General features: G+C 38.0%; 1 protein-coding gene across 1 annotated transcript in view; it reads left to right on the forward strand.

The window, feature by feature from the left end:
• Positions 1-25,698, forward strand: part of ITGB1 (integrin subunit beta 1) — a 43,029-nt gene that overhangs the window by 7,517 nt on the left and 9,814 nt on the right. Inside the window, exons 2-14 of the mRNA XM_014880390.2 lie at positions 11,914-11,983; positions 12,231-12,316; positions 13,813-14,035; positions 15,996-16,166; positions 16,483-16,721; positions 17,684-17,839; positions 18,848-18,943; positions 19,745-19,834; positions 20,480-20,620; positions 20,752-20,954; positions 21,964-22,202; positions 23,660-23,882; positions 24,648-24,880. Of these exons, the coding sequence (XP_014735876.1) occupies positions 11,914-11,983; positions 12,231-12,316; positions 13,813-14,035; positions 15,996-16,166; positions 16,483-16,721; positions 17,684-17,839; positions 18,848-18,943; positions 19,745-19,834; positions 20,480-20,620; positions 20,752-20,954; positions 21,964-22,202; positions 23,660-23,882; positions 24,648-24,880 (2,170 nt within the window). The remainder of the gene's footprint in view (positions 1-11,913; positions 11,984-12,230; positions 12,317-13,812; positions 14,036-15,995; positions 16,167-16,482; positions 16,722-17,683; positions 17,840-18,847; positions 18,944-19,744; positions 19,835-20,479; positions 20,621-20,751; positions 20,955-21,963; positions 22,203-23,659; positions 23,883-24,647; positions 24,881-25,698) is intronic.

The raw sequence follows: 25,698 nt of genomic DNA on the forward strand, positions 1-25,698 counted from the left end.
GGAGTAACTATACTGTGTACGATTGCTGCCAGCATTTTTACCATTGCCAGCTGGTTTGGAGAGTGTTTGGACAGTAATAAAAGACTTTGTATACTGCCTCTTTTTGGTCCATAATTCACAAAGCAGTTTCACTTTCTAAATGAATAATACCTGTATTTAATATGATTAACATTTACTTGTAGCTGGAAGCAATTTTAATGCTATGTCTCTGCAGAGTTTAAAAAGAAAAAAGTGATCACTCATTAGTGATAACTTAAAACTCTGCAGCAAATGATTTGTTTTCAAATTTACCTGAATTTCATATTTTTTAACATGTTCCAGTGGCTTTTGAACCGTGAATTCAACTAAAATTGTGTTTAATTGTCATAGGAATGTGGTTCTCCAGCAATTTGTACAAGCTGTAGGTCTCAACTGTCCCTCCTTGCCTGTAGCTGCACAGTTTTGCCATCCTGCTTGCATCAGCTGTGGAAGTTATAGGGCTGTATTGAGTTATTGAAATAACTGTTCTGGTTGAAAAATAGCTTGGTAAAATATTAATTTTTAGCTAGATTAGCTGCTGCAGCTGGGAGACCACATGCTTCAGAGCCAGGGGAGCAACGGGAAAACGTGCAACTCATAGTGAGAGCGTGTGCCACTGTGGCAGTCGAGAGATAAGTTGGCATAAACTGCTGTGGAACCTCACAGCATCTGCTCGTGCCTGCTTCAGTGCTCTTCTGACTTGAGTAATCCATCTTAACTTGCCAGATCAGGTGAGAAATCACTCAGCAAGGTGTTATTGCTCATCTTGTTCCACTGGCTCAGCTAAGAGGTGAAAGTATCGTCCGCAGTTGGCACCAGAGAGATGAAGGATGCAAAGTGGAGAATTTTAGGGTCTCGAGAAGTTGAGCTGTCTCCTGGGTTCACTAGTAGCAAACTGGTAGATATACTTTGCTACTATGAGAAATCTTTTCATATCTTTTGCAGTGCTCTTAGAAGCAGCTTGTGGACTCCAGGCTTAAAATCCTGCTCTGGAAAGCAGCAGAAGAGTATGAATAGGCAGATTGTTCAGGCCAGGACTGCTTTTTATGAAGTACTTTGTGATGAGTCTGGGTGGTTTTGATTTTTTAATTAAAAAGTCTTTTAAGGTTGAAGTTATTATTTTCCTGAGATTTGTAAGCTTTTTGCAAGTGCTCAAATTTGCGTCAAAATCTGGGTGAAGTCCACTGTTCGTTTCAGTTTGTGCTTCTGCCTAGCCAGCTATCACTGCCTTTGAATTAATGATCATCATTAGTTATGTACACAAAAATACATAACATACGTATGAAAAGTTAAATATATCTAGAATTAAGTTATATTCAAAATCTTGTAGGTACAGATTTATATGGCTGTATGTAGTTCTGTGGGATTACCAGTTTTTTATAATTTCTGCATAATCGTTTTTCTGGACACTTAGCTGGCATTTAAAGAATGTTGAGAATGAGAGTTGTTTCAATACAACTCAAAATTGTGTTTGAAAAGTGAATATATAGTGAATCTTTTTAGAAAATTGATGTTATTATAATAATATTTGAGTATTATCTGTGAATATTATTTTATGTGTCTGCTATTTAAATTCTGAACTAAAATATGAACAAACAACAAACCTAAAATCCTTTCGTATTTTGTTCTTTGCTTGTGTTAACTTTTTCAGCCAACTAATTTATTCTGATAACCTGTAAAAGTGAAATCAGAATAGATCCCCAAACTGGCTGGGTGTGTTACAGAGTAATTTTAAACAATTAATCCAAGATCAGCTTAGGATGGTTGGCCTGTGCCAGCCTGAATTTAGGCTGGTTTAGCAGCAGAAGGGCCAATGTAATTTTGAAGGGCAGTCAGTCTGATAGCCACCTGCCCCTTCTTAGAAGCTGTTTCCTCAGCACTCCTCTGTGTGAAGGTCTGGTTTTCACTGAGGCTTACAGAAAGTGGCTTTTGACATGGAGGGGAAAGGGATGGCTCAAGGTCCGAGTGGAGCTGGCTTGGGATAGAGGTGAGGGAGGTCCCTGGGTGCTTGTGCAGGGTCAGAGGTTGCTGTTTTGGAGATGCTGCAGCACTGCTGATTCTTTCAGCTGCAGTTAGCTTTCATCTGGGTTTTGGCTGCTGAAACCGTACTCTGAGTGTTAATGATAGCTCCTGGTGGGTGAACTCTGCCATGTAACAACAGACGAGTTTCCGCTGAGTTTGCTCTTTGTGGTGTGCCAGCTGCTGGCTTCCTGCAGTACCTCCAGCAACAGCCAGCAACACATTTGCAATTGTTTTTTCTTAAAGAAATAGATGAGTGAGACATTGCATTTATTGAAATTCTCTAGCTTTTTACTTAAGAACATACTTGTCTCTGTTCTGCTTTTCCTTTAACAGAAAAGCTTGGATCATAGTAAGTTTAGCCAGATGTTGTGACAGTCATGGGAGCAGTACAGCCTCGGAAGCATCAGTTACAGTCAGCTGTGTAAGAGCTATATTTATATGCTTAACTAAACTTTTTGTTTCCCCATGCGGATAAATGTGAGGTTTAAGTTGCACAAAATTAAATAGTGTCTTTATGGGAGTAGTAAGTGGTGCAGAGTGTGCAGGAATTTAATACTACCACACGGAACAGACCTCCATGTTTTCTACTAGAATGGCTTAAATAATTGTGGCATTCCTGATTGTAATCTGTCTGCGATGGAAATGCTAAACTTAGTCAAGAAGTCTTGTAGGCTGGAAAAAGCTATGTAAACAAGTTAAATATCCAGCTCACACTTTCTCCCACCAAAAGAAATGGTGTTATATTTAGACTAGAGAAGAAATTAAGTTATTAAGGCAAAAACAACTCATGGTTCTAAAAGCTTTTGAAAAGTACTGAAACAACAAATTTTAAAATTTTGTTTTCATCACAGTTGTGTGAAGAGATACTTGTAATAATGAAAATCCTGAAATATTTGTTGCGGAAAAATACCTACTGATAACAGATTGAGGATGGTGATAATTCTTACAAATTTCTGGAGATAACGTGCTTTGAGTCAGTAAGGTTGTGATGAGCTATTGGAAGCTTCTGTTTGAAAGAGTATGGAAAAGGGGTATTTTTGATAGTGACAATTTTAAGGGGAAGAAAATGACACATTTTTGTTATTGGCACATGTCCACATTGTATATTTATCCTTAGAGGAAGCTTTTCTAGATGTGGATATATAGAGGTGCTGAAGATGCAGCAAACACTTTCAACCACAATATCGGTCGCAGTGGGCTTGGTGTGTTTTAGTGGTTTAGGCTTGGAGAGGTGCTGCCTTTGCAGAGTGCTTGCATGCCAGCATAAGCAGCACAGGAACAGGTTCTATTGTTTTGTCTTTTCCTAAAATTCAAGGAATTTCATAGTATCCTTGTATGAATCCCCGGGTTCTGTGGAAAGGATGCACCAACATGGGATTTCATAAGCACAACAGTTTGAGAAGTGTAGAGTAAGATGTAGTTGCAAACTGGATTGTCAGAGATGTAAATGTTGTAGCTTAAACTAGGTATGAGCCATAGGTTATCAACACGTAAAAAGCACATTACTTATGTTTTAATGAGGTGTAGCTGCAAGTCTGAGTGCTCTGATGGAGAACATGCAGAGTTGTATTTCTCTCCTAATTTAGTGTTGAACATTAGGCACAATACACCTGTTTGTTAGCCTAGCTTTCCAAAATACAGCTGTCAGAGTTTACGCTGTAAATTGCAGTTTGTGGATAATTGCCTGGTAAAAATGTTTAAATAAAAAGGAACGTTTTCATGAGAAATAGTACCTGACTTGGCTCTTGAACAGTTTCTTATATGCGGTCATCATGCACAGGTTGCTCTTGAGCTGTGTCTAAGTACTACCTGTCTTTGAAGCATTGAGATGCTTTCCAAAGTAACTCCTGAACTGTGGAATCTTGGCTTCAAATTATGATTCAACAGGTCAGGAAAGTGTTATACAAATAGTCTCTTCATGTGCCTAAAAACCAAGCCAGGGACAAGGATGGTTAATGCAGCAAAGTAATGTTCTTAAATTAGTAATGATCTGTGGTGTGGTAGTACTGTGAAGATTTAGTCATGAATTACAAGCTGTCTGTGCATGGCAGTGTACACACTGAAAAAAGGTCCTTCCTTCAAAAGTGGTGCTGACTAACCAATGCACCACAGTGCTCTCCAAAAAGCCTGAGAACAAAGGGAAGAGATCAAGGTTGCACTTGGGGTTTGCTGGCTAGAAAGATGAAGGCTCTTTGTCAATAGCTGCATCTTCAAGTTGCCCCTGTGCATCTTTTTCCTATTCTTTTACCTTCTATCACCATCATCTGCATGAAATTTGGACATGTGTGGGTTCTGAAATAGAAATATTTCATGAAGAGATAAATCATGATGTGATTGTTGAGACTGTCCTGTGCAGGGCCAGGAGTTGGACTTCAGTGATCCTTGTGTGTCCCTTCCATCTCAGAATATTCTGTGATAAATTGAGTGGGCTTCAGTAGCAGTAGTTTTCTTTACAATTTGCTATGGCACTTTTTTTTCTTGTGATGAGTATTACTTAGGTGTGCAGCTGATTGCAGGAGTTTATCATTAGGAGAAATTATCAATAGATTTTGCTAGTGAAAACACAGAAATACAGTGAAATCAGGCATGGTAGGTAATTTACCCTGCCTTAATATGTTTGCTGTATTCCATAAAAGTCTATATTCTGTAGGTTTTTCTGGCTTTCCAGAAGCTCCCTGGCTGCCTTTGGTTCCTTTATTTAGCTCCTCATATTCACTTTTAAGTCCCTAGAGAAGTCCGCATAGTTTGGATTGATCAGGTCTGCAAGTAGAGAGGGATTTCAGCCCAGCATGCACTGGTCAGAGTCATCATCCACAACATCATCCAAACAGCAGGTTTGCAGTCGAGGCTCTCTTATGTGTCTGACTGTGAGCATACATCTGTTTCCCTTCAGTTTCCTTCAGGGTAGAGCATTTGGTGAGAAACAAATAAAGTTCATACTCCAAATTATGAACTCAACTCTCTTTTTTTTTTCTCATGGACAATATGCTGTAAATATGTAAATATTGCAAGGAACAGTAACTGGAACCCCACTTACACCTTTTTATCTATCTCCTGCTATATGAGCCTTCAGTATGTAAACTAGAGGTAAAGCTACCAGTTCATTTTCTGTCTCTAGGCCTTTTGTTCTGTGTAGCAGCTTTGATTTAATTAAAGCTCTTAGTCGTATATCCTGTAGGATGATAGAGCATTCCCAGGAAATGGCAATGCAAACCCTTTGGGGCTGAGGGGGGACTGGAGCCCAGTTACCTTACTTTGTCTGTATTCCACAGTACTGTAAAATATGTCCCAGCTGGATCTACTGCATTTTATCTTTCTCATTGTGGAGAGATGTCAGATACCAGAAAATTTTATCATTTGCAGTTGTTCCGAAACCGCTACCTGTATTTTTTCTGATTATAAACAGAATTTATGTCTTCCATCAAGAAAAATCTTCCCCACCACAATTCCCTGCAGCCAGGCACCTAACTTGGGCAGATTTGTTTCCATTCCATAATTCAAATCAAAACCAAAAAATACTTTGCATAAAAATACCCAGTTGCTTTTCATTCCATTTTTTAGAAAAAAGAAAGTTGAGAGCTCCTGTGAAACCTTGAAACAAGTACCAGCAAATTCTATGTGTAAGCAATAATATGGTCAAACCATGTGAGTGCTTGTGAAGTTAGTGGTTCAGTCTTGAAGCAGCTGTGTCCTGTATAAACTAGCAAACACCCCATACTCTGGGGACACAAGATGATACCATGAACAGCCTCCCAGCTCTGTTCTCATGAGCTGTGGCCTCCGCCTGCTCATACTTGTATATGAACATTTTCATTTATTCTGCTGAAGAGGCCATGTGATGTAGGTGCCCATGCTGGGATTTCGGCAAAAGACACAAGGTTATTTTAAAGCCTAACACCTACTGATTTTTCCCACTGCATTCAGTCTTTTTTGGTGACTTTTAAGCTACTTGATTTCGTGGGAAATTTTTTAGAGCTGAATGAATAAACTGGGGGTAATAATATAGCATAACTCAGAGTGTTAGTAGTTGCATTACTCTTCATGTTTGTTTTCCTTACTGGGCATGGGAGTGGGGCACAGTAGTTTCGATGTCAAACTTGTCAAATTGTGGTATCTTTTCTCATGGTTTGGGCATGCAGAAATGTGTATTCTCATCTCTTTTTGGACTCAAAACCCTGCAGGGGAATATTCTGAAATAACGGTGACATACATTAATTGTGGCAGGTGACCTTACAGAACTGTACTGGCTGGTCTCCCTAGCCTAAGCAGAAAATCAGTTTTCTGTAGATTTTAACTCTCTTGTAATTGAAACTTAAGTCTTAACTGGTTTATTATATATTTTAATATATGATGCCCTGCTTAAACAGTATTTATAGAAGCGATTCTGATGAGTATTTGGAGACTTGTTTTATTCCATTAACTTAGAAATAACTGACAGAAGTCCAATGTGAAATACTGTTGATTGTTTTATGCTGTAGCATCATTGTAGCTGGAGTGATTATGCCTTAAAGTTTTCTCAGGAAATGTTTCACATAAGCAGTGCTCAACTTTTTGTGTAGAAGTTATTTCAGCTCTGAAGAATTTTTTATTTTGCACTTCAGTCTGGAATAACATCCCATTCCTTCCATATTACTGCAAGCAGTTCAAAACCTGCTGCGTTCATGTCTGTGAAGTTACCAGGGCAGAAGGAACATTGTGGCCTTGATCCATTCTGTTAGATAGGCTGTTGAAGGAAGCATTCAACACTTAGCGTTCCCATTTGGGTGTGTTGCAAAGGCCTGCTCTTGGGACTGCACTTCTCTTGTCCATCTTGACTTTTCCTGTCAAATGCACTTTCCCTACATGGGGATGCTCTACTAGCTCATCCCTGATGATGCAAAGTCAGGAGCTGGGCCTCTGTGAAGGGCAGCCATCACAGGGCTGGTCTGCATCCAGGGAACAAATAGTTTTGCAGGCTGAGTTTAGGACTGGGTTCTTTGATTAAAATTGCTCACAGTTCAAGCACCAGTGTTTGTCCCAAATCTCTGCTTTTAATGGAGAATGCATCACATAATTTCTTAATGGTGATCCTGGAATTTACCATGCAGTGTATTCCAACTATACTTCAGTATCACAGTAACACTGATTAAGTAAATAAGGTAGCTTTTAAGGTCATAAATGAAGTATTACCAATTTAAGATTTGTAGGAAAATCTATACCACAAACTTGAAAGCTTTAATCAAAATTAAGTAGCTCCTTCGTGTAAACTTTTTTTTGTACCGCTACCTTACTCAGCAATATGCTTCTCTCAAAACAGAACAGTAAGATACCATTTTACTGCTTTCTTTTATAGTGAATTGCTTCTTTACAATGAATAATTGTACAAGTAGATACGTTTAGAGTAATTTAATGTGCAGGCAGCTTGGGGATTTTAATTAATGATATCTGTTGTGGGAGTTCTGCTGTCAAGAGTATTTGCAGGTCATTGCTAGAGGTTTGTAGTGTCTGTGCAATTACTGTCCCATGTCACTAAGGTTGTTTGGTTCTTCAGTCCATTTTTTCCCCCCACTTTTTTTTCAGAAATGTGAATGGGATTCATTCTGCTAGTCAGTAAAATTCACACTGAAAAGTATGGCTCTCAGCTAATGCCAGGAAACCTTCTGGAGAGAGGGAAGAAGGAACTGTTTTTTAGCAGGGTAGCCATCGAGTTCTGAAACAGACATCTCCAGAGACTATTTCGTTCTGCTTATTTTAGAAACGTGTCTCTTCCTGCTCCTTTTTTAACCAGAGTCTTCATGCCTGGGGGTGGGGGCTTGGCTGAGTGACCAGTGTAGTCCAGCACACAACCACTGCTGTGGCTCAGCAGCAGGAGCTTTTGCTTCCCACGCCCTCCAAGTTCTCTTTTTCTCCATCCTCATCTCACCACTTCTGCCACACCAGCATAAGTGATTTTGTACCCAGGTGGAAGAAACAAGACGCTTTCTTTGTTGGATTAGTTTCAGACAGATCTTTTCTTGCTCCAGCCCTCCTGGTGGCCACAGTAATGCTGACATTGATCAAAAAGGAAAGCAGTAAGAATAATCAGCCAGGAGGTTGATTAACAAGAGCGAATAATCAACAAGGAGGATGGGGCAGCTCTTTTAAGTGGCTTTCCATCCTTGCACTACACGAAAGTGGCTGTAAACCTGATAGCGCCTCTAGGAGGAATCAATTCCATGCAGCATTTCTGAGCCAAGATTTAAACCCATGAAAATACAGCTCATGCTAAGAGGTGTCGGGCTGCGGGAAGCACAAATGTGAGTCCAAAAGTGTGAGTTGTTTATTCATTTCTAGCTTTATAAGTGCAATTGGAGTGGTGTGTGGGGATATGAGTAAGTTGGCTGTCTGGATACTGCCTCAGAAAGGCGGCATCTCACAAAGAGCTCAGCTCTTACTGCACACGGAAATGTTTCCTGCCTGGTCTGGTTGTGTGTTTCAGTGGAAGGCTTTGCACTAAGGCACAGTTCAGAATGCAGTGGGGCACATGCCATGTAATGTTTGCCTGTGCTTGCCATCAGCTTGGTGGATACTGCATTACTGTGTGAGGGGATTAATACTGCAGGAACCTCACACGTTGTTGTTAATATTGGCCTAATATCTGTATAAACTGTGGCCTGTGGCAGTGCTGAGTGATGAGAGGAGAGCAGCATAGCAATCAGTATTTAATTTCAAAGGAATAAATGTGTCTATAACTAACCTTTCTTCCTTGATCTCATTTGCCCAGTTCATTTTCTGCAGGGATGCTATTGCCATTCTAAGAAATACATTTTAAAAGGCTTCAGTACTGTGGACTGGCTAATTTCGAAATATCCTGATGATTAACAGAATGTGAAGGTTCTAAATACTTAATTTACAAATTCAAAATTCTATGGAGAAATAATCCTTCCTTCTTTCTGTTGTCATTTAATGAGTCTCTCATTTCAAATTAAAAGCTCCAGAGATTTCCATCAAAGCTGACTTTATAAATAAAAAATTTTCTTCAATCGTTACTATTTGTTGAGACAGCAAAAGAAACAACTTGGAAAACATTGAATCTAAATATTTAAGGTTATGTCCATGTTTGTTTTTCTAAAATATTTAACAAAAATAGATTATGGTTCACAAATGTGCGGAAATAATTTTAAAATCAGTTTTTTAACAGCACACCATTTGCAGCCTTTTAGAAAGGATCCAAGTGGTGATACATTTATTAAAGAGATTTCAGTCTCTTGGCTTTGAGTTGCTTTTTTTTCAGGAAGAAAAAAGCCACTTTTTCAAGGATTCCGGAATATTTTTCAAGGATTTAGAAGGGGGAGAGCAAGTCTAATAGAAAGTAGTTAAATGTTGCATAAAAAATATTAATTTATTTCTTGTAAAATTGTTTGGTTTTCTTCTGTGCAGTCACCTGTAGTTGAACACTGACACGACATTTAGTTGTAGCTCCACGGAGGGTTTCCAAAGGCTTCCTTTGGCCATCCAGTGTACTCGGGAGTTATTTGTTTAGGTTTATTCCCTCAATGGAAAAATCTGCAGGAGGGGCAGTTCCCGGTGCTGACTGGGGACTGCAGGGGAATGCATTCCATCGGCAGGAGGGTCGGAGGATGAGGGTGTGCATGGCTTTGCTTGCATTGGGGCAGCACTCAGAGCTGAATCCAGACCAGCGGATCTCTGCTGTGTTTTCCCAGCGCTCGGCAGCTGGAAAAGCTGTTAGGCAGTGGAGGCAAAGGAAGCGAGCTGTGTGCTTGGCTCCGGGAGAGGCATTGGCGCGGCCATATATGGGAAAGGACATTTTCCTTGTTAACTTTACCGGCACTCTGTGCCCAGAACTGCGTTCATCATGCGGATGCATTTCCAGCGGAACGTTTCTCTTCCAAATGGTCTTAATCATAGCTTTAGCACTGTGTCACATCTTTGCTGACTTATTTATATAATCTGTGTGGACTTGCTGTGCATCCACTCTTAGTCTGCCCTAAAAAGGTGAACTGTTTATAATTCTGTCGTCTAGGCTGTCAGAAAAGATGGTACTCACCTGGTGTCAGCAGCTTGGCTTTTTTCTTATTGAAAAGCCCACCCCATTCTGGGCTGTACTAAAAGCAAAAATGCTTCTCGAGTAACAAAATATCCTTTCACTTGAGGGAAGCAAGATTTGCTGAACACAACACACCTACATAAAACCAGGAAAGAAGAACCTAAAAGTTGAGCAACCCGGTTAGGACTTGCTGTCCAGACTCCTGGCTCTGGTAGGTGAGCTCCTAACCATGTAACCACTGTCTTTCCAAGCCTTGGTTCAGTCCCTTCATCTGTCTTCCACCTGCTTGCATTCCTTGGGTCACCGTTCCCCTCTGATCAAGGTTTGTGGTTGAACAGGTGGAATTTAGGTGATCACTTATAAAGGGACTTAATAAAAGTGTTCATGGATGAGAGTTTTTTTTGAATGAAGGACTGGTCACTTGCAGCAGTGTGCAAAGTTGAGTTGTATATATGCAGTAACTAGTGTTCAAAAGTTAAGTAAGATATAATTCACAGTTCAATTTTCTCCTCTTTTTTTTAACTAGTAATTTCTTTCCTGTTTATGTATAACATCTATCAAAGTAGTTCAACAGCATATTCTCTTAATTCTCCTGTGTCTGAATTCCACTGTCTGTCCTCTCACCATAGCATCCACTAAAAAAGTGAGCCAAAATGATTTATCAGAAAAATATGAGCCATCTACTGTTGTTGGATACAATTTGTTAGCAAAGGGCTGGCTTCTGTTTGAAACTTTCCCCATCAGATTTTGGAGCAGCCATCCTTCTCTGATGGGTCTGGCTGAATGTGCAAAGTAACAACTGTGTTTCCCTGCAAAAACCAAAGCTCAACTGCTGTACTAATTTGAGCATTACTTACTTTGTTGCTAATTTATAGGAGAAAAAGTACATCTTGTAGAAAAATGACACCTTCAGTCGAGGGATTCTGCCAAATTCACTTTTCCTTGGCTATACTGCAAGATATTTTCCAGAACAAAAAGTTATTAAGAATACTTTTGTTTCCAGGATGACTGGAGAGGCTTTAATTAGCAACAACGTTTTAGGGTGTTCAAGGAAACTGGCTGTTATCATCTAAGTTCTCAGAATTCTTATAATGAATAAAAGAGAAATAGAATTTAAAATAGTCTCAGAATTTAAAACTGACCTTGGCTGACTACCTGCTATTAAGGTAGAAAAAAATTTAGCTTTTCATTAATACTTACAGCACTGAACAAAGTGTTTTTTTCTTTTATATGTGTGGTATCCATTAATTTTCTGTTGTTTAAAGAGAAAATAGGGCTAGACTTTATGGTGCATATTTTGAGAGGAAATTTCTAGTTTGCTGTATAAAGTGCAAAGTTAATCAGTAAAATGCCCTTTGAAGATTCCGAAGAAAATGTTTTGTAAAGGGCCTTGGTGTTTATCTTGAAACAGAGATGTGGGTATAGAAGCTCTGTTTCCGTCCTGTATTGCTGTGGTATCTTTATTTAGAAGCCTCTCTCATCACGTTCAGAGCATAAATACTTTTTTATAAGGTGTTAAAAGATTGGTCTGGGTTCTTCCCCCCAAGTGAACAATGTTTCCGAATTTCTCATACCTTGCTTGTTTACCTAGCAGAAGAGCATATCAAAATGATTTAAGAAGCTACCCTGTTTGGTGTCTTCCAAATACAGTGTAGCTCAAAAACATGGTTTGTATTAGGGCAAAGCAGCTGGTACAACTAAGATAATTGGATTTGCATTTATTCCATGTTCCTTGTCTCCTCTGAAACACAGTTATATGTCCGCAGCTTGGTGATTTTTTTTTATTTTTTTTTGCCTTTACTCATTAGAGTAAATCATCCAGTTTGGTTTCTGGTTTTGTCTTGCAGACTAATTTCAAATTGCTCACATGTGCTGGCATCCTCTGTTGCTTGATATGGACTGGATTTGCCCAGCAAGGTAAGGCACTTGATTGCACTGCAGTAGTTAATTGCTGCTTTAAAACTGTGTCTGTTTAGCAGTTATTTATGTGGATAAAAACATCCTCACTAGACAAATGCTAATGGCAGTAGGTCAGTCGTATCCCATGTTAATAACCTGTTTGTAGTTGGAACTTAGTTTACAAAACCAGAGTGAACCAAAGTGAAATGCTGTTGTTGTAAACACCTTTTTATAAATTAAGTGATGAATTTGCGTTCCTCGCTAGGTGGAAGCGACTGCATAAAAGCTAATGCAAAGTCATGTGGGGAATGTATACAAGCAGGACCAAACTGTGGCTGGTGTAAAAAAACAGTAAGTGTTGCAGAAATCTTTTTATGTTTTTTTTTTCCCCTTTGATTTCAAACTTTAGTGAATAGTTTACCCGTATTGAAAAGTCTGTTTTTATGAATAGTAGTTTCCTCAGTTCTACAATTCGATGCTTATCTGTATTTTAAAAATCAAATGCTATGATTTTCCTGATTTGAGTATAGATGTTTTTCACAATGTGTTTACTTCTCCTTTTCTAAATCCTAAGTGTATACAGACCCTATAGGCTGTCTCACAGTTATTTAAAATTACTCCAATGTGGAATCTAAGTATGCTTAATTATATTCTTCCAGTGACATTAAAGTAAGAGCTAATTTTTGACAGATGTAGGTGGGGTAGGGAAAGAGATTGAAAGGGAATTTTCTTCTAAAAGATAGATTTTCAAATTTTAGTTTTCTGTTGTTGGTAGACTTGAGGAGCAGGACATAGGTTTGTGTGGGTGGGTAGCTTGTTTCATTATGAAACAAAAAGGGTATGTTCTTAGGTTAAGAAAGATTAAGTTCAGGAAACTACAAAATATAAGATATAACCAGTGTATGCTGATATATCTTCTTCGGGTTAGAAACAGAAGAAAATATTTTCTATAGCTCTTCCTTGGTTTATTATTGGAAACGGAGAAATTTTCCTGTTTCTTCCTAGGAGGTGATAATTTATCTTTATTTCTATGTGTTGCCTACTTACTTACTGCCTCCCCAAACCAGCCCATAAACTTGGAACATTAAACTGACTGATTTTATAATTTGGCTTTAAGCTATCAGATTTCTTGTAGGTCTGTGTCACCAATAACTGACAAGCTTTTGTATACATTTATTTATATGCATATTTTGGGGACAGGGGCAGAATCAGAATTGCCAAGTTTCTCAATTAGAAGCCTTATTTAATTATATTTGAGGTTAGAGCTTTTTTAAGGTTCGAAGTAATGATAATTTGTTGTTCAGAACAAAGTTAAGGATTGGTTTTGCTTATGGGTGTTACTTTCAGATTAAGTTTCCCCAAAATAAGAGTTCTCTGTCTTTGCCCTGCTGTCATCAAATAGCTATTACTTTATTGTGGAGTATCACGGTACACTTATATAGTCTTAATTAGAAAGGAAAGAATGTTAAAAGCAGGCTGTATAATATATAGGTTCGCATTATTGATAACTATGTGAAAATGAAAGGTTTTTCTACTTGCAGTCACTTTTAGAGTCGGCAATTTAAACAGATGTCCTGCTTCTGATGGAGAGGGCATTGAGCTTAATTTTTTTTCCTCTTAATTGCATCTTATACACAGATAAGTATAAGTAGATGCAAACTCCTGGAGTAAATAGTAGTCACTGAATGTATGTAGTATCATTTAATGTATTTCAAGACCAGGTGTTTTATTACTGAGCTCTGGGGGGGAAAAAAAAATGTGATCATTATAGGAAGAGCAATTGTGAGTAAAATATAACAACTTGCACATAGGCAAAAGAGTATCAAGTTTACAGCTGTGTTTTCTAGGACTTTTTGCAAGAAGGAGAGCCAACATCTGCCCGGTGTGATGACTTGGCAGCACTGAAGAGTAAAGGCTGCCCTATGGAAGATATAGAAAATCCCAGAGGCAGCAAACAGCTGCTTGAAAATAGAGAAGTAACAAATCGTAAGAAAGGTGCTGCAGAGAAGCTGAAACCAGAAGCCATTACACAGATCCAGCCACAGAAATTATCACTGCATCTAAGAGTCGGTAAGGACAGTTTCGTTCCAGTTTTGGGATGATTTTTCTGTCGCCACCACATCTGCATTTTTTGATTTGCATGTGTAACCATTTTATACAGAAATTACTATTTTTCAGATAATGTGAATGATAGCGGAGCCATTAAATTCAGCTCCAGGTGTTTAGGTACTCTAAATACTGTTTGATTTTTAAGAAAGATTAAATATTATCACTTGTTCTATTTTCCCAATAGGACTTAGGAGAAAGCTGGTACAGCATGGATTATTAGATATATCAGAAAGGTACAATTGTTTTGTTTTCAGTATTTTGTAGTTGATTTTCTACACTGTGCCTGTAGGATGAAAGTCGAAGAGTCAGCAAAAACTTTAAGTTATGAGAGCATTTCCTTTTGCTTACTGCTGTTGCCTGAAGTCAGCATGTCTGAACAAAGTGGTTTTGTAGTTCTGCAGCACAATTTTTGGATTGCTACATAAAATACCTTCCAGAGGCTAAAGATGTGGACACAGAACCACATTAATGAAAAACAAAGTAGTTGTGCACCACTTCCAGCCCCTAAAGAGAACTTCATCTCATTCAAATAGGGGGGACAGGGAGGAATAGGGCTAGTGGCTCACTTGAGCACAATGGAGATTGTCCTCAAGAAGAGTTCTTAAGTACTGTAGACACATTGAACAGCTGCCTTGTATTTTCCTGGAAGAAGAGCTTGTACTTGAGGTCAGCTGCTTGGTGGTAGTTGCAGTAATAATTGGAAGGTGATGTGAAGCAATCTCAGCATGACGTAGAGAGGAAAGTAATGAAAATTATTTTGCAGTTTTGGTATGGCTCCTATTTATTTCTAATGTGAACTTTTTTGCTTCAAACCAAATTATTGTTCCTCTGTTGACACAGTAGTTTCTTCATCAGAACATAGCAGGGACCAGGGCAACCAGAATCTAATTACCCAAAAGATGTTTGTAAGCACTTCCATTGGTATATAAGCTCTCTGAGGGACTGTATACTTGCTTTCTGTGCAGGCTTTTGGAAATATTAGCTAAGGAAAATCCAAACAGATTTTTGTGCTGGATTTTTTGTGTTAAGGCTTTTTCCCCCTTTGTTTTGTTGTTTGGGATTTTTTTGTGAGAACCATGTTATATAGCTGTGTGCTCCGTATGCTATTCAACTTGCCTGTTTAATGTTTTTCTTGCTTTACTAATTTTGCTGATGTTTAGCAAATGTTTCCTAATGATTAAGCGAACTTAAGTAGCAGCAATACTACCATTTAAGCTCAATGACTGAGGGGAGCAGGAATTCCTATTGATTTAATTCCTTATTTCATATAAAATAGGCAAAAAAAATACTGTTCCAGTTTCTGGAAAGGAGGTGTGTGGTATGTGTGTGTAATCCTTCTCCACTGCCTTTCAGCATCAGAGTGAGACTACATTCTTCTGTAGGTAAAATGCAGGATCTGGGCTTCCAATCACAGCAAATACAAACTTGCTGTTCTCTCACTGCCATTTCTGTGCTCTAAGCTTGGTAGATTCAAAGTAACTCACAATATTCCATCGATAACTATTTTTTCAAAACAATGTGCTTTTTTAACTTTTGAGAATTATTGGAGTCATCTTGGATGAAAATAGATGTTGAAAATCTGTCCTTAGGTCTTAGGGGAACCTTGTTAGAATGATTGCAAGTATGAAGATTTGAAATTGCAGCAACTACAAGAAGCTTGGGTTTTGGCATGCTAGTTCTTCTGTGAGGAGATAAAGTACCTCAGAAATATTAAGTTGAACATTTAAAAGAAGTACTTGTTGACATTTATTTAATCATAATTTGATGTTACACGTTTCAGTCAACAGAAGAAAACATAACTCACCTGTAATTCAAAACCTTCATAAGGATTTACAAGCCTTTCCTTAGAAAGGCATTTTTCTTGCCAGTGCAGTTATGGAATTTTTAATGTTTTCTGCTTGTTGTTCAATGTCTGAAACAGGGGAACCCCAGACATTTTCATTAACATTCAAGAGAGCTGAAGACTACCCCATCGACCTTTATTATCTTATGGACCTCTCCTATTCTATGAAAGATGATTTAGAAAATGTGAAAAGTCTCGGAACAGCTCTGATGTTAGAGATGGAAAAAATAACTTCAGACTTTCGGATTGGTAAGAAAGATTTGCCTATTTAAAAAAAAAAAACAATAATGAAACCTCCCAAGTTTCCTTCCTGATGTTTTTCACATGATTGTATATGAAAAGTATTTTTTTTTCGATTTAGCAGTATTATGGCAGATGTTCTAATACACAGGACCTGTTGAACAGCATAAAAGTGTTTGGCATTGGTGGAGAAGGTGGGATATAAACAAGTATAAGACCTATTTCTGATGTCAGTTCAGCTGTAATGCATTTGAATTCTGTTGTATGATAATAGAAATGAGATTCCATTCTTCAACTTACAGGGATTTTATTGTTCTTTTCTTAGGCTTTGGCTCTTTTGTGGAGAAAACTGTCATGCCTTATATTAGTACAACACCAGCCAAACTGAGAAATCCTTGTACAGGGGACCAGAACTGTACAAGTCCATTTAGCTATAAAAATGTGCTCAGCCTTACCAGTGAAGGAAACAAATTCAATGAACTTGTAGGTAAACAGCACATTTCTGGGAACTTGGATTCTCCTGAAGGTGGATTCGATGCAATAATGCAGGTTGCTGTTTGTGGGGTGAGTATATATTTTTTGGGTTTTTTATTGTTCTATTAGATAAAATTGTGTGATTGCAGCCTTAGTGTTTTATGGCATTTGAATGCCACCCCCTGCGAGCAAGACAAGGTAGGTGAGGAAGAATTCAGTGAGAGAATGAAACTGGGAAATGTGAAGGTGGTGAACAGAGGTCGTGATCACAGCACATAGAGACAACACTTTTAAAGTTTGCTGTAGAGGAAGAGTCAGGTTCTGCTTAAAAGTGTATGAGATCCTGAGTAAGCAGTTTTTCTCAGATTATTTTAAAGGTCTTTAAGCTTCTTGTGGTTGTAGAAATTTGGTCTATTGTGACTTCTACTAGTTTCTCAGAAAGTAAGTGGAAAATTTGTTTTTTACTTATTTTGACTGCCTAAGGATTCTTTGTTTCCATCATTCTGATGGACTGTTCTATGCACCTGTACAAAATGGTCTCCCAAAACCCAATACCCAAGTTTATTGCTTTGTTACCATATAATTTTTGCTGTTCATCAAGGGATTCAAGATTTTCTGAAATTATCTGGAGTTTTGATTTAAAAGTGCAGTGTTTATCATAAGCCTTCTAGGGTTTTTTTGGTGGTAACTTAGTATATGACACTTTTACATGGTCTTCTTTCATTAAATTAGCTAGGGCTTCAGCTCCAAGGAAAAATTTTAAAAAATAGGAAAGGGCAGTTTACATAATTAGGCTCTGCAGTTGTGAGCCAGGATGCTCATGGGCCAGTCCTCTGGCAAGCACTGTGCTGGGTGCAAAGAGCAGACATTTAATGAAATACAAGTGTTCCCAAAGTTTGCATGAATTAATGTTTTCCAGGGCAACACTTTTGCAGTTTGGCTTCTCCTAAGTCTGTCTACTTTTACGTGCACTTCTCTATCAAGTGTTGGTTCTCGATGCTTTAAAATAAGTTGGTACAAAATACCGAAAATCTGTTTGTGTTTTTCCCAAGGAACAAATTGGCTGGAGGAATGTTACAAGACTATTAGTGTTTTCCACGGATGCTGGATTCCACTTTGCAGGAGATGGTAAACTTGGTGGAATTGTTCTGCCAAATGATGGGAAATGTCATCTGGAAAATAATGTGTACACAATGAGCCACTATTACGTAAGTCTTTATATCATCTTCTAGGGAACTCAATATTTTATGATGCTTAAGCTTAAAAGAACTCATTGGATCATCTGGTATAGTTTCAGACCACTATGTATTAGAAAATTTACCTGGTTTACATCAAGTGACTTTAGCTAAACTAAAGCAAATGTGCAAGAATTAATTCAGTCTCAACTGGAAAATTTCAAGAAATGGCAACTTTCATGCTATGATTATGTATTGCTGGATTTTAACCTTTTTGATGACTAATAATCCTGTATGCCACACTGAATCACAGAATATTCTGAGTTGGAAGGGATGCACAAGGGTCATAGAGTCCAACTTCTAAGTGATGGGCTTGCATGTCTACTGGAAAACTGTGATGGCTGTTTTATTATTTTATCATTTCACCAGTCTTCATTTTCTTTATTTTTAGTAATAGTTTGCTAGTGAAAAATACTGTAAAATATCAGCACGAATAGATTTTAAGACTGAAATCTTATGATGCAAAGTTTCTGGTAAGAGTATGGTTAACATTGCCTTCATGGTTTACTGGAAGGGAAATCAGACAAAAAAAATTCAAAGAGAAACATTTACCACATGAGATAACCACACTAAGCTTTACCAAGTTTATATGTTCATATATTCCTAACTTTTAGTGAAAATTGTTCAATAAAACCTAAAATTAATTCAGTTTTTTTATTTGTGAAACAGTGCAAAAAGTAGTGGTTTTGAGGAACTGAAGATAAATCCTTAATCTCAGTGTTCTCAGAAAATTAACCTTTTATATGGCATGGAATGTGATAATGTCCATGTGAATAAATAGTTACCTTCACAAGGCATCTATGAAATCTTACCAATGCCTGTTTGTTTTCAGAGGTTGTTTTGCTTTAGAACTGTGACATGAGCTGGCTAGTTACGAGTTGAATGTGTGTTTCTAAAGATGATTTGTATTTATGATGTTAGAGTCTTTATGATTATTTTCTAGCAACAAATTTGAGTTTAATTTTATGCTTTTTTTTTTAGGATTATCCCTCTATTGCTCATCTGGTACAGAAACTTAGTGAGAACAATATTCAGACAATCTTTGCTGTTACTGAAGAGTTTCAGGCAGTCTATAAGGTAAAGAAATTACTCTGAAGTCATTAAAATTTACTTATTTGAAATTAAAGTAACTGTGGAAGTAATATTTTGCTACCCACATACATACTTACTAAGCTTTTTTTATTTCTTTAAATCAAAACTGACACTGTAATTTACAGTGAGAAAGTGCCCCTTCTTACTACTCTTTGTAGGTATGAGTGAGTGGAGAACACATTTGCAGTTCTAATTTTTGTGAGCGTTTTTACAGCAAAATAGCTGAGGGGGGTGTGGACACTGAATCGGGGGACACACTTATGAAAGAACATATTATGTTTCTTGTGCTCTATTTATATACCCCATGTTTAAAATTAACTAATCTGCTGGATGTGATTGTGCAATAGGAAATGACTGTGTAAAGGACATGCATATTTTTCCTTCTTTTAACCTGTTTTTTTTTGGTTTGGGGGTTCTTTTTTAAACTGTATTCAAATTGGTTTTTTGGGGTTTTTTTGTTGGAAAATGATGCCTGCCTATTTTTAATGTATTCTAAGTGTGGTTGAAGAGAGATTGTGGTCAGCTTGTACAAGAGAAGGGCTTAGTATTCTGTTACCAAATGCAGAGTTAAAATGAAAAGGATAAGAAAAAGCTGAATATTTGTTTGTGCTAGTTGGGCTGTGTATAACCTCAAAAATTGTGTTCATCACTAGCAACACAGCCTTGTTTTCTGAAGTACTGGACTAGTTAATCCACTAACACATATAATCACTATTTATACTGCAAATTATACTTTGTTTGCTAATAAGACTGTACTTTTCCTTCTGTTTTTGTCAATATTGAAAGGAACTGAAAAATCTGATACCGAAATCAGCAGTGGGAACATTGTCTTCAAATTCCAGCAACGTGATTCAGCTGATCATTGATGCATACAATGTAAGTTCAGATTTTACATATTAATTTTTCTTGCTTTTAAGTTTTTCAAGTAGAGACTCCAAGGTGTATTAGTTAGTATTCTACACTATAAATATACTCCATTGCTGTGAAACCATACTAAATATTCAGGCTCTATGACAGTAAGAGGTTAGATGAGTAAAAAGGTGACATGCTCTTAAAGATATTTAAAATGGCATTACAAAGAGAAATTACCATCCACGTTTTCCCTTTCAAAAAATAAAATTCACAACCAAAACCCACACTGTTTCTTCAGCTTCTTCACTTTTACCTTTTTTCCAAGTGTTAGCAAAAAAGGCCATTTTGCTGGGTTTGGCCCCACAATATGTTCTTTGTTGCTGCATTGTGTGTAAATGAGCCTCATGTCTCCTTTGGAGTACATGGGGTAAACAAATGCCTTCAACATCTGTGGAAACCTGTCCTGACCTTGTAACAAGTTCAGACATAAGAAGGGGTCACCACACTTTGGGCAGCCCTGGGCTGGTGTTTCTCAGCACATTGGAACTTAAATAATTCCAGTGTGCCTGTGGGGTTGGTGCTTAGACTTGGCATAGTTGTACACTGTCTGTTCTTCGACAAAACACTTCTGCAACTCAGTTTGAAGTTAGGTAATAACTGCTGTTTCAGTCTCTTTCTTCAGAGGTTATCCTGGAAAATACTAAGCTACCAAAAGGAGTGACAATCAGTTACAAGTCTTTCTGCAAGAATGGAGTGAATGGCACACAAGAAGATGGAAGGAAGTGTTCTAACATTTCAATTGGAGATGAGGTAACTCAGGTTTTTGCTGCTGCTTAGATACAAAACGTACTTAGTGTCCAACACAGCATTTCTTTTTAATAGTACAGAAAAAACTCCTTGTTAGTAACACGACACTTTTTTCTTTTTTTTTTTTTCTGCAGGTTACATTTGAGATTAATATAACAGCTAATGAATGTCCAAAGAAGGAGCAAAATGAAACAATTAAAATTAAGCCACTGGGATTCACTGAAGAAGTGGAAATTAATCTCCAGTTCATCTGTGAGTGTCAGTGTCAAAGTGAAGGAGAACCTAATAGTCCAGCCTGCCACGCAGGAAATGGAACATTTGAATGTGGTGCGTGCAGGTAAATAAATAGGCATTTTCTTTATTTTTGCAAAAGGGAAATATGATCAAGATCTTTGTTTCCTCCATTAGGATTTACTTGGGTTTGCTAATTTTTTTTTCGTGAAAGAACAAGAATTGCTGTTACAGGCCTATTATTTTTAGGATACTCTGAAATACTGCCATATCTCTGCAAATAATCCCTATGCTTAAATATTGATCATTAGATCAGCATTATTGTATTAGTCAGAATTCAGATTTGACCTTGAGTCACTTGAAAGGATATAGATCAGTTTTTGGTATTCCTTTTCAAATAAAGAGAATAGATTTTCCCATTTATGTATAGAAGAACTTCTTATACTTGGTGTCACTGTCACTGGTGTTCTCTTGGTTTCATGTGGGCGAGAGCAGGCCGTGGGTAAGCACAGCCTTTTGTTTTTGTAAATGCAGCAGTTTCCCAATGATCTCTTGTCTCTGATGGACACCATGTAACAGTCTGTCAGTCACTGATGGGAACAAGACCAACTTCCATTTCCCCATCAATATCTTACCCTTGATAATGAGAAGTGATGATCCCTGAAGATCTCAGTTTGGCAGTTCTGAAGATCATCTACTCTCCTGCTTAATTGCTGTTCATAGGAAACCTTTTTATTGAAATACGACAGCAGCTACAGGAACAGTTGCTGTCACTTGAGAAATAATGATTGTTCTGTCACATGAGAGAGGGATTAATAATGATTATGTGACAGTTTAGTTAGAGGAGTGACACAGCCTCTCACCTGGAATATCAGGTAATATAATCAGCATAAAAGATACTTAGTCCAGTTTGCTCCAGTGCCTGGTACATGGATGTTATCTGGAAACCTCATTTGAAGTTTAAGTTGGAACGTCCCTTGAGAGGGTAGTCACTTTTACTCCTCCACTTTTTTTACTCCTCCACTTTTACTCTGTTCTTTGTGCTATTCTTGTGGCCTTTTTTTGTGTGACTTTCAATTAAGGTTACATTTTCAGTCATGTTTTTTACCTTGCAGATGTAATGAAGGACGTATTGGAAGACTATGTGAATGTAGCACAGATGAAGTAAATAGTGAGGATATGGATGCTTACTGCAGGAGGGAGAACAGCACAGAAATCTGCAGTAACAATGGAGAATGCATTTGTGGACAGTGTGTGTGCAAGAAAAGGGAAAACACCAATGAAGTGTATTCTGGCAAATACTGTGAATGTGACAACTTCAACTGTGATCGATCAAATGGTTTAATCTGTGGAGGTGAGAGGTGCTTCAGCTTTCTGCAGGCAAAGCTGGTCAGCAGTTTACAAGTCTGTCTTCTTTACCCAGCAGAGTAGGCATACTTAGGTAAAGATCAAAGCCACTTGATAACAGAGATGAGGATACTCACAGATTTAGTGATTGCAAACACTTGTCTATTAATAAAACAGCCCTGTGAAATGTAGTCTGTTAATGCACATTTCACCTTCCTTGAATCACAGCTCCAAGAAGGATGTAAAGTTTTCCTGGGGTGAACTTGACTTCTGCTGTTTATTGCAGAATTACCCTCAGGTATTACAGTAAAGAAGGCTGAGACATCTGTGCAGAGATTGTAATGTTATACTGGCTCAGTGTAACCACTGTGTCAATATAGAGAGACAATGCCCTCAGCTTACTTGTAATAGCGAGTGCTTTTCTCTGGTGCTTGACAGGACACCAGTGAAGTGCTTGACACTGTTCTGAAAGGTAAGTGAAGACTAGAATCCTCAAAATCCAGAGAATCACCTTAAGCACTTGAAGTAAAACTTCGATGATAGTTAATTCCTGAAATCAAAAGCAATTCAAAAAACCATTCAGCAGCCAGTGTCTAAATTATTTTGCTGCTTTGTGTGTGGAAGTATCCAGTAGGAGTATAACTACTATGTGTAGTGTTTTCTGTGATACAGAAATAAAACAGAGAAGCCATTAGCTCTAACTGAGTGATGAGAATACCTCATTTGTCTGATTTGGTCAGAATCCACTATTGCTCCACAAAGGATGGGAGCAATGGTGGTGATGTTCCAGAATACACAGTGGCAGGAAAGTGTTGGCTGAAACACTTGATTCTCATTGGAGGAGGAGGGTGTAGGAAAAGATCTTTCCTGGTCATCGAGATCAGTATAAAGGCATCTTGTTTCTTGTGCAGAGAGTGTAAGGAGCGTTAAGTTGGGGTGGGTCAGAAGTGTGAGGTCAGAAGTACAGCAGCTGAACATTGGTGTCCTGTGGAACCAAAGCTGTTCTGTTTTTCTGTGTTTTGAATACACAGTTAGTGCACGACTCATCTTTTTAAGTCTTGCTTTATACATTTGTATAGTGATAGATGTGAAGACAGGAGCGGTCAATTTGTCTGTATGCACACAAGATTATGAACTGAAGCAGTGCTGTAGTGCTCTCCATGCAGGGGATATGGTCATCACATTATACTATTTTTGATCTGATATTCCCGAGTCTTGTTATTTTGTTTATGAAAGGAAATGCAAATGTATAGGAGAATGGGAAAAGGGGACAAATGCCTGCAAGTAGTCTTTCAAGGAGCTAAAATTTAATTTGTACCTCTTATTTCATTAGAGTCTTCGTTATGTCAGCACCATGGTTTCTTTTTCTTTCATCTACCCTGAGGTGGTGAACATTTATTTCTCATTGTCACAGATTTTTTTCTGTTAGAGTTGATTTCATTGCAATACCTTTCCACTGCACAGGAAACGGAATCTGCAAGTGCAGAGTGTGCGAGTGTTTCCCCAACTTCACTGGCAGTGCCTGCGATTGTTCTTTGGATACTACACCGTGTATGGCATCTAATGGGCAGATTTGCAATGGAAGAGGAACCTGTGAATGTGGCACCTGTAACTGTACAGATCCCAAATTCCAAGGCCCCACGTGTGAAACGTGTCAGACTTGCCTCGGTGTCTGTACAGAGCACAAGTACGTACCCAGAAAACCAAGCCCCAGCTTCTGTGCGTTTTGAATTTGTGATACGTGAGGATTTTTAAAACAAAGCTTTTGATAGTTAAAACTTTAGCTAAGCTTTTTGCTTAAAAGAAATACTATTGTAACTACTAACTTGGCAGTCAAAATCTAAACCTATCCTTGTGTGGGCCAGTGTAATTTGCATCTTTCCCTTTGGAAATCCAGGTTTTTAGAAACCTAGCATTTTCTGCATGAAAACTTTGAAATAAGTTTAGGGTTAGTGGCTGAGCAGATTCTTGTGCAACTCACTGTGTGCTGAGAAAAGAACTTCATCTTTTTAGTATAAAAATCCTGTTCAGTCTGCTTTTTTTCAATGAATTATTCAGTGATACCCCACTGTAAAGCTTGTCATGAGTTTGTTCTTTTTAACCTGTGTGTGTTCCACTGTAAATACCCTGTTCTTACAGTGCCTTGTCTGAGAGTGTTCATTTCCCTGGCAGAGGTGTTGAAAAGGCTTTTTCTGTCCTTGAAGCCTGTGGGTCATTCAGGGAAAGAGGACTTTATGAAAAGAGCTTCTGTTAATCTCAAGGTGTATAAATGTTCTGACTGGTACAAAGCCATGTCTTGCTTTATTTTTTTCTCTAACTTTTATGGCAAAAGGGTTGGTTTTCTTGGACTTTTTTTCCCCTATGTTTTCTCCTTAAAATTTCTTTAGATTAAATGCTAGATATCTTCCACGAAGACATTGAAAAGCACTGTTTCTGTTTTGTGCTTGCCCAGGGATTGCATTCAGTGCAGAGCTTTCGACAAGGGAGAGAAGAAGGAGACGTGTTCCCAGGAGTGCATGTATTTCAACATGACACGTGTGGAGAGCCGGGAGAAGCTGCCACAGCCCAACCAGCCCGACCCCCTGTCTCACTGCAAAGAGAAGGATGTTGATGACTGCTGGTTCTACTTCACCTACTCTGTCAACTCAAATGGTGAAGCCCATGTCCACGTGGTGGAGACGCCAGGTAGGAACACGATGTTGCCTGTTCCTTCTTTGTTGTTAATTTGTGCAGTTGTTGGGTGCTACAAAGTGCCCCTGGTTGATTTGGGGGAGTTAAAATCATTCAGAAACAGGTGCCTGTTCCCCGAGTGACAGTTGTGCATGTCTGAGTGGCTTTAGAAAAATATGTTTCCCTAGATCTAGATTTTTCAAACCCATGGGCTGATAGAAACAGATTCTATTTTTAAAAAAACAAAAGGTAAATCAGATATGTATATTTGTTGAAACATTTCCTGTTTGCACTTGATGTACTCTAAGGCTTATTTTATCTCTCCTGTAGCAAGTCCTATTTAGATAAATTTTGATAATTTTTTTTACTAGGCTTCTGCAGCAGGTTATAAACAATGATGTCTGTAGTGTTTTGTTCCTTTTTCCTTTTCTTAATAATTTTGAATCAGTCTACATGAAATTGTGTACTATGCTGCAAACTGCTTGAATTATTTTATGCTCAGAACCTTTGCTTTTACTTGACTGTGGTACCTTCAGTAATAGATCCCAAAATCATTTTGTTTAGTTAATCCTTAATAGATCAATCTTCTGATAAAAAAAAAGTGAGAACAATTCTATAGCTCCATCATTAATTTACCATTTATTTACCCAAGAGTATTTTTAGTTTGAATCACTGGATATTGCATCTAACAGTGCAGAATTTATGGTCCTGTACATTAGCAGTTTGTGGTCTCCTGATTTTTAAGAACCTGATGGATAATGCATATCATAGAGATTTAGTGCTGTATTACATATTTGAGGAGTTTTCGGAATTGATCATTTTGATGATCATGA

The sequence above is a fragment of the Sturnus vulgaris genome, chromosome 1 (genome assembly GCF_052056855.1).
Source record: "Sturnus vulgaris isolate bStuVul1 chromosome 1, bStuVul1.hap1, whole genome shotgun sequence".
NCBI classification, from domain to species: Eukaryota; Metazoa; Chordata; class Aves; order Passeriformes; family Sturnidae; genus Sturnus; species Sturnus vulgaris.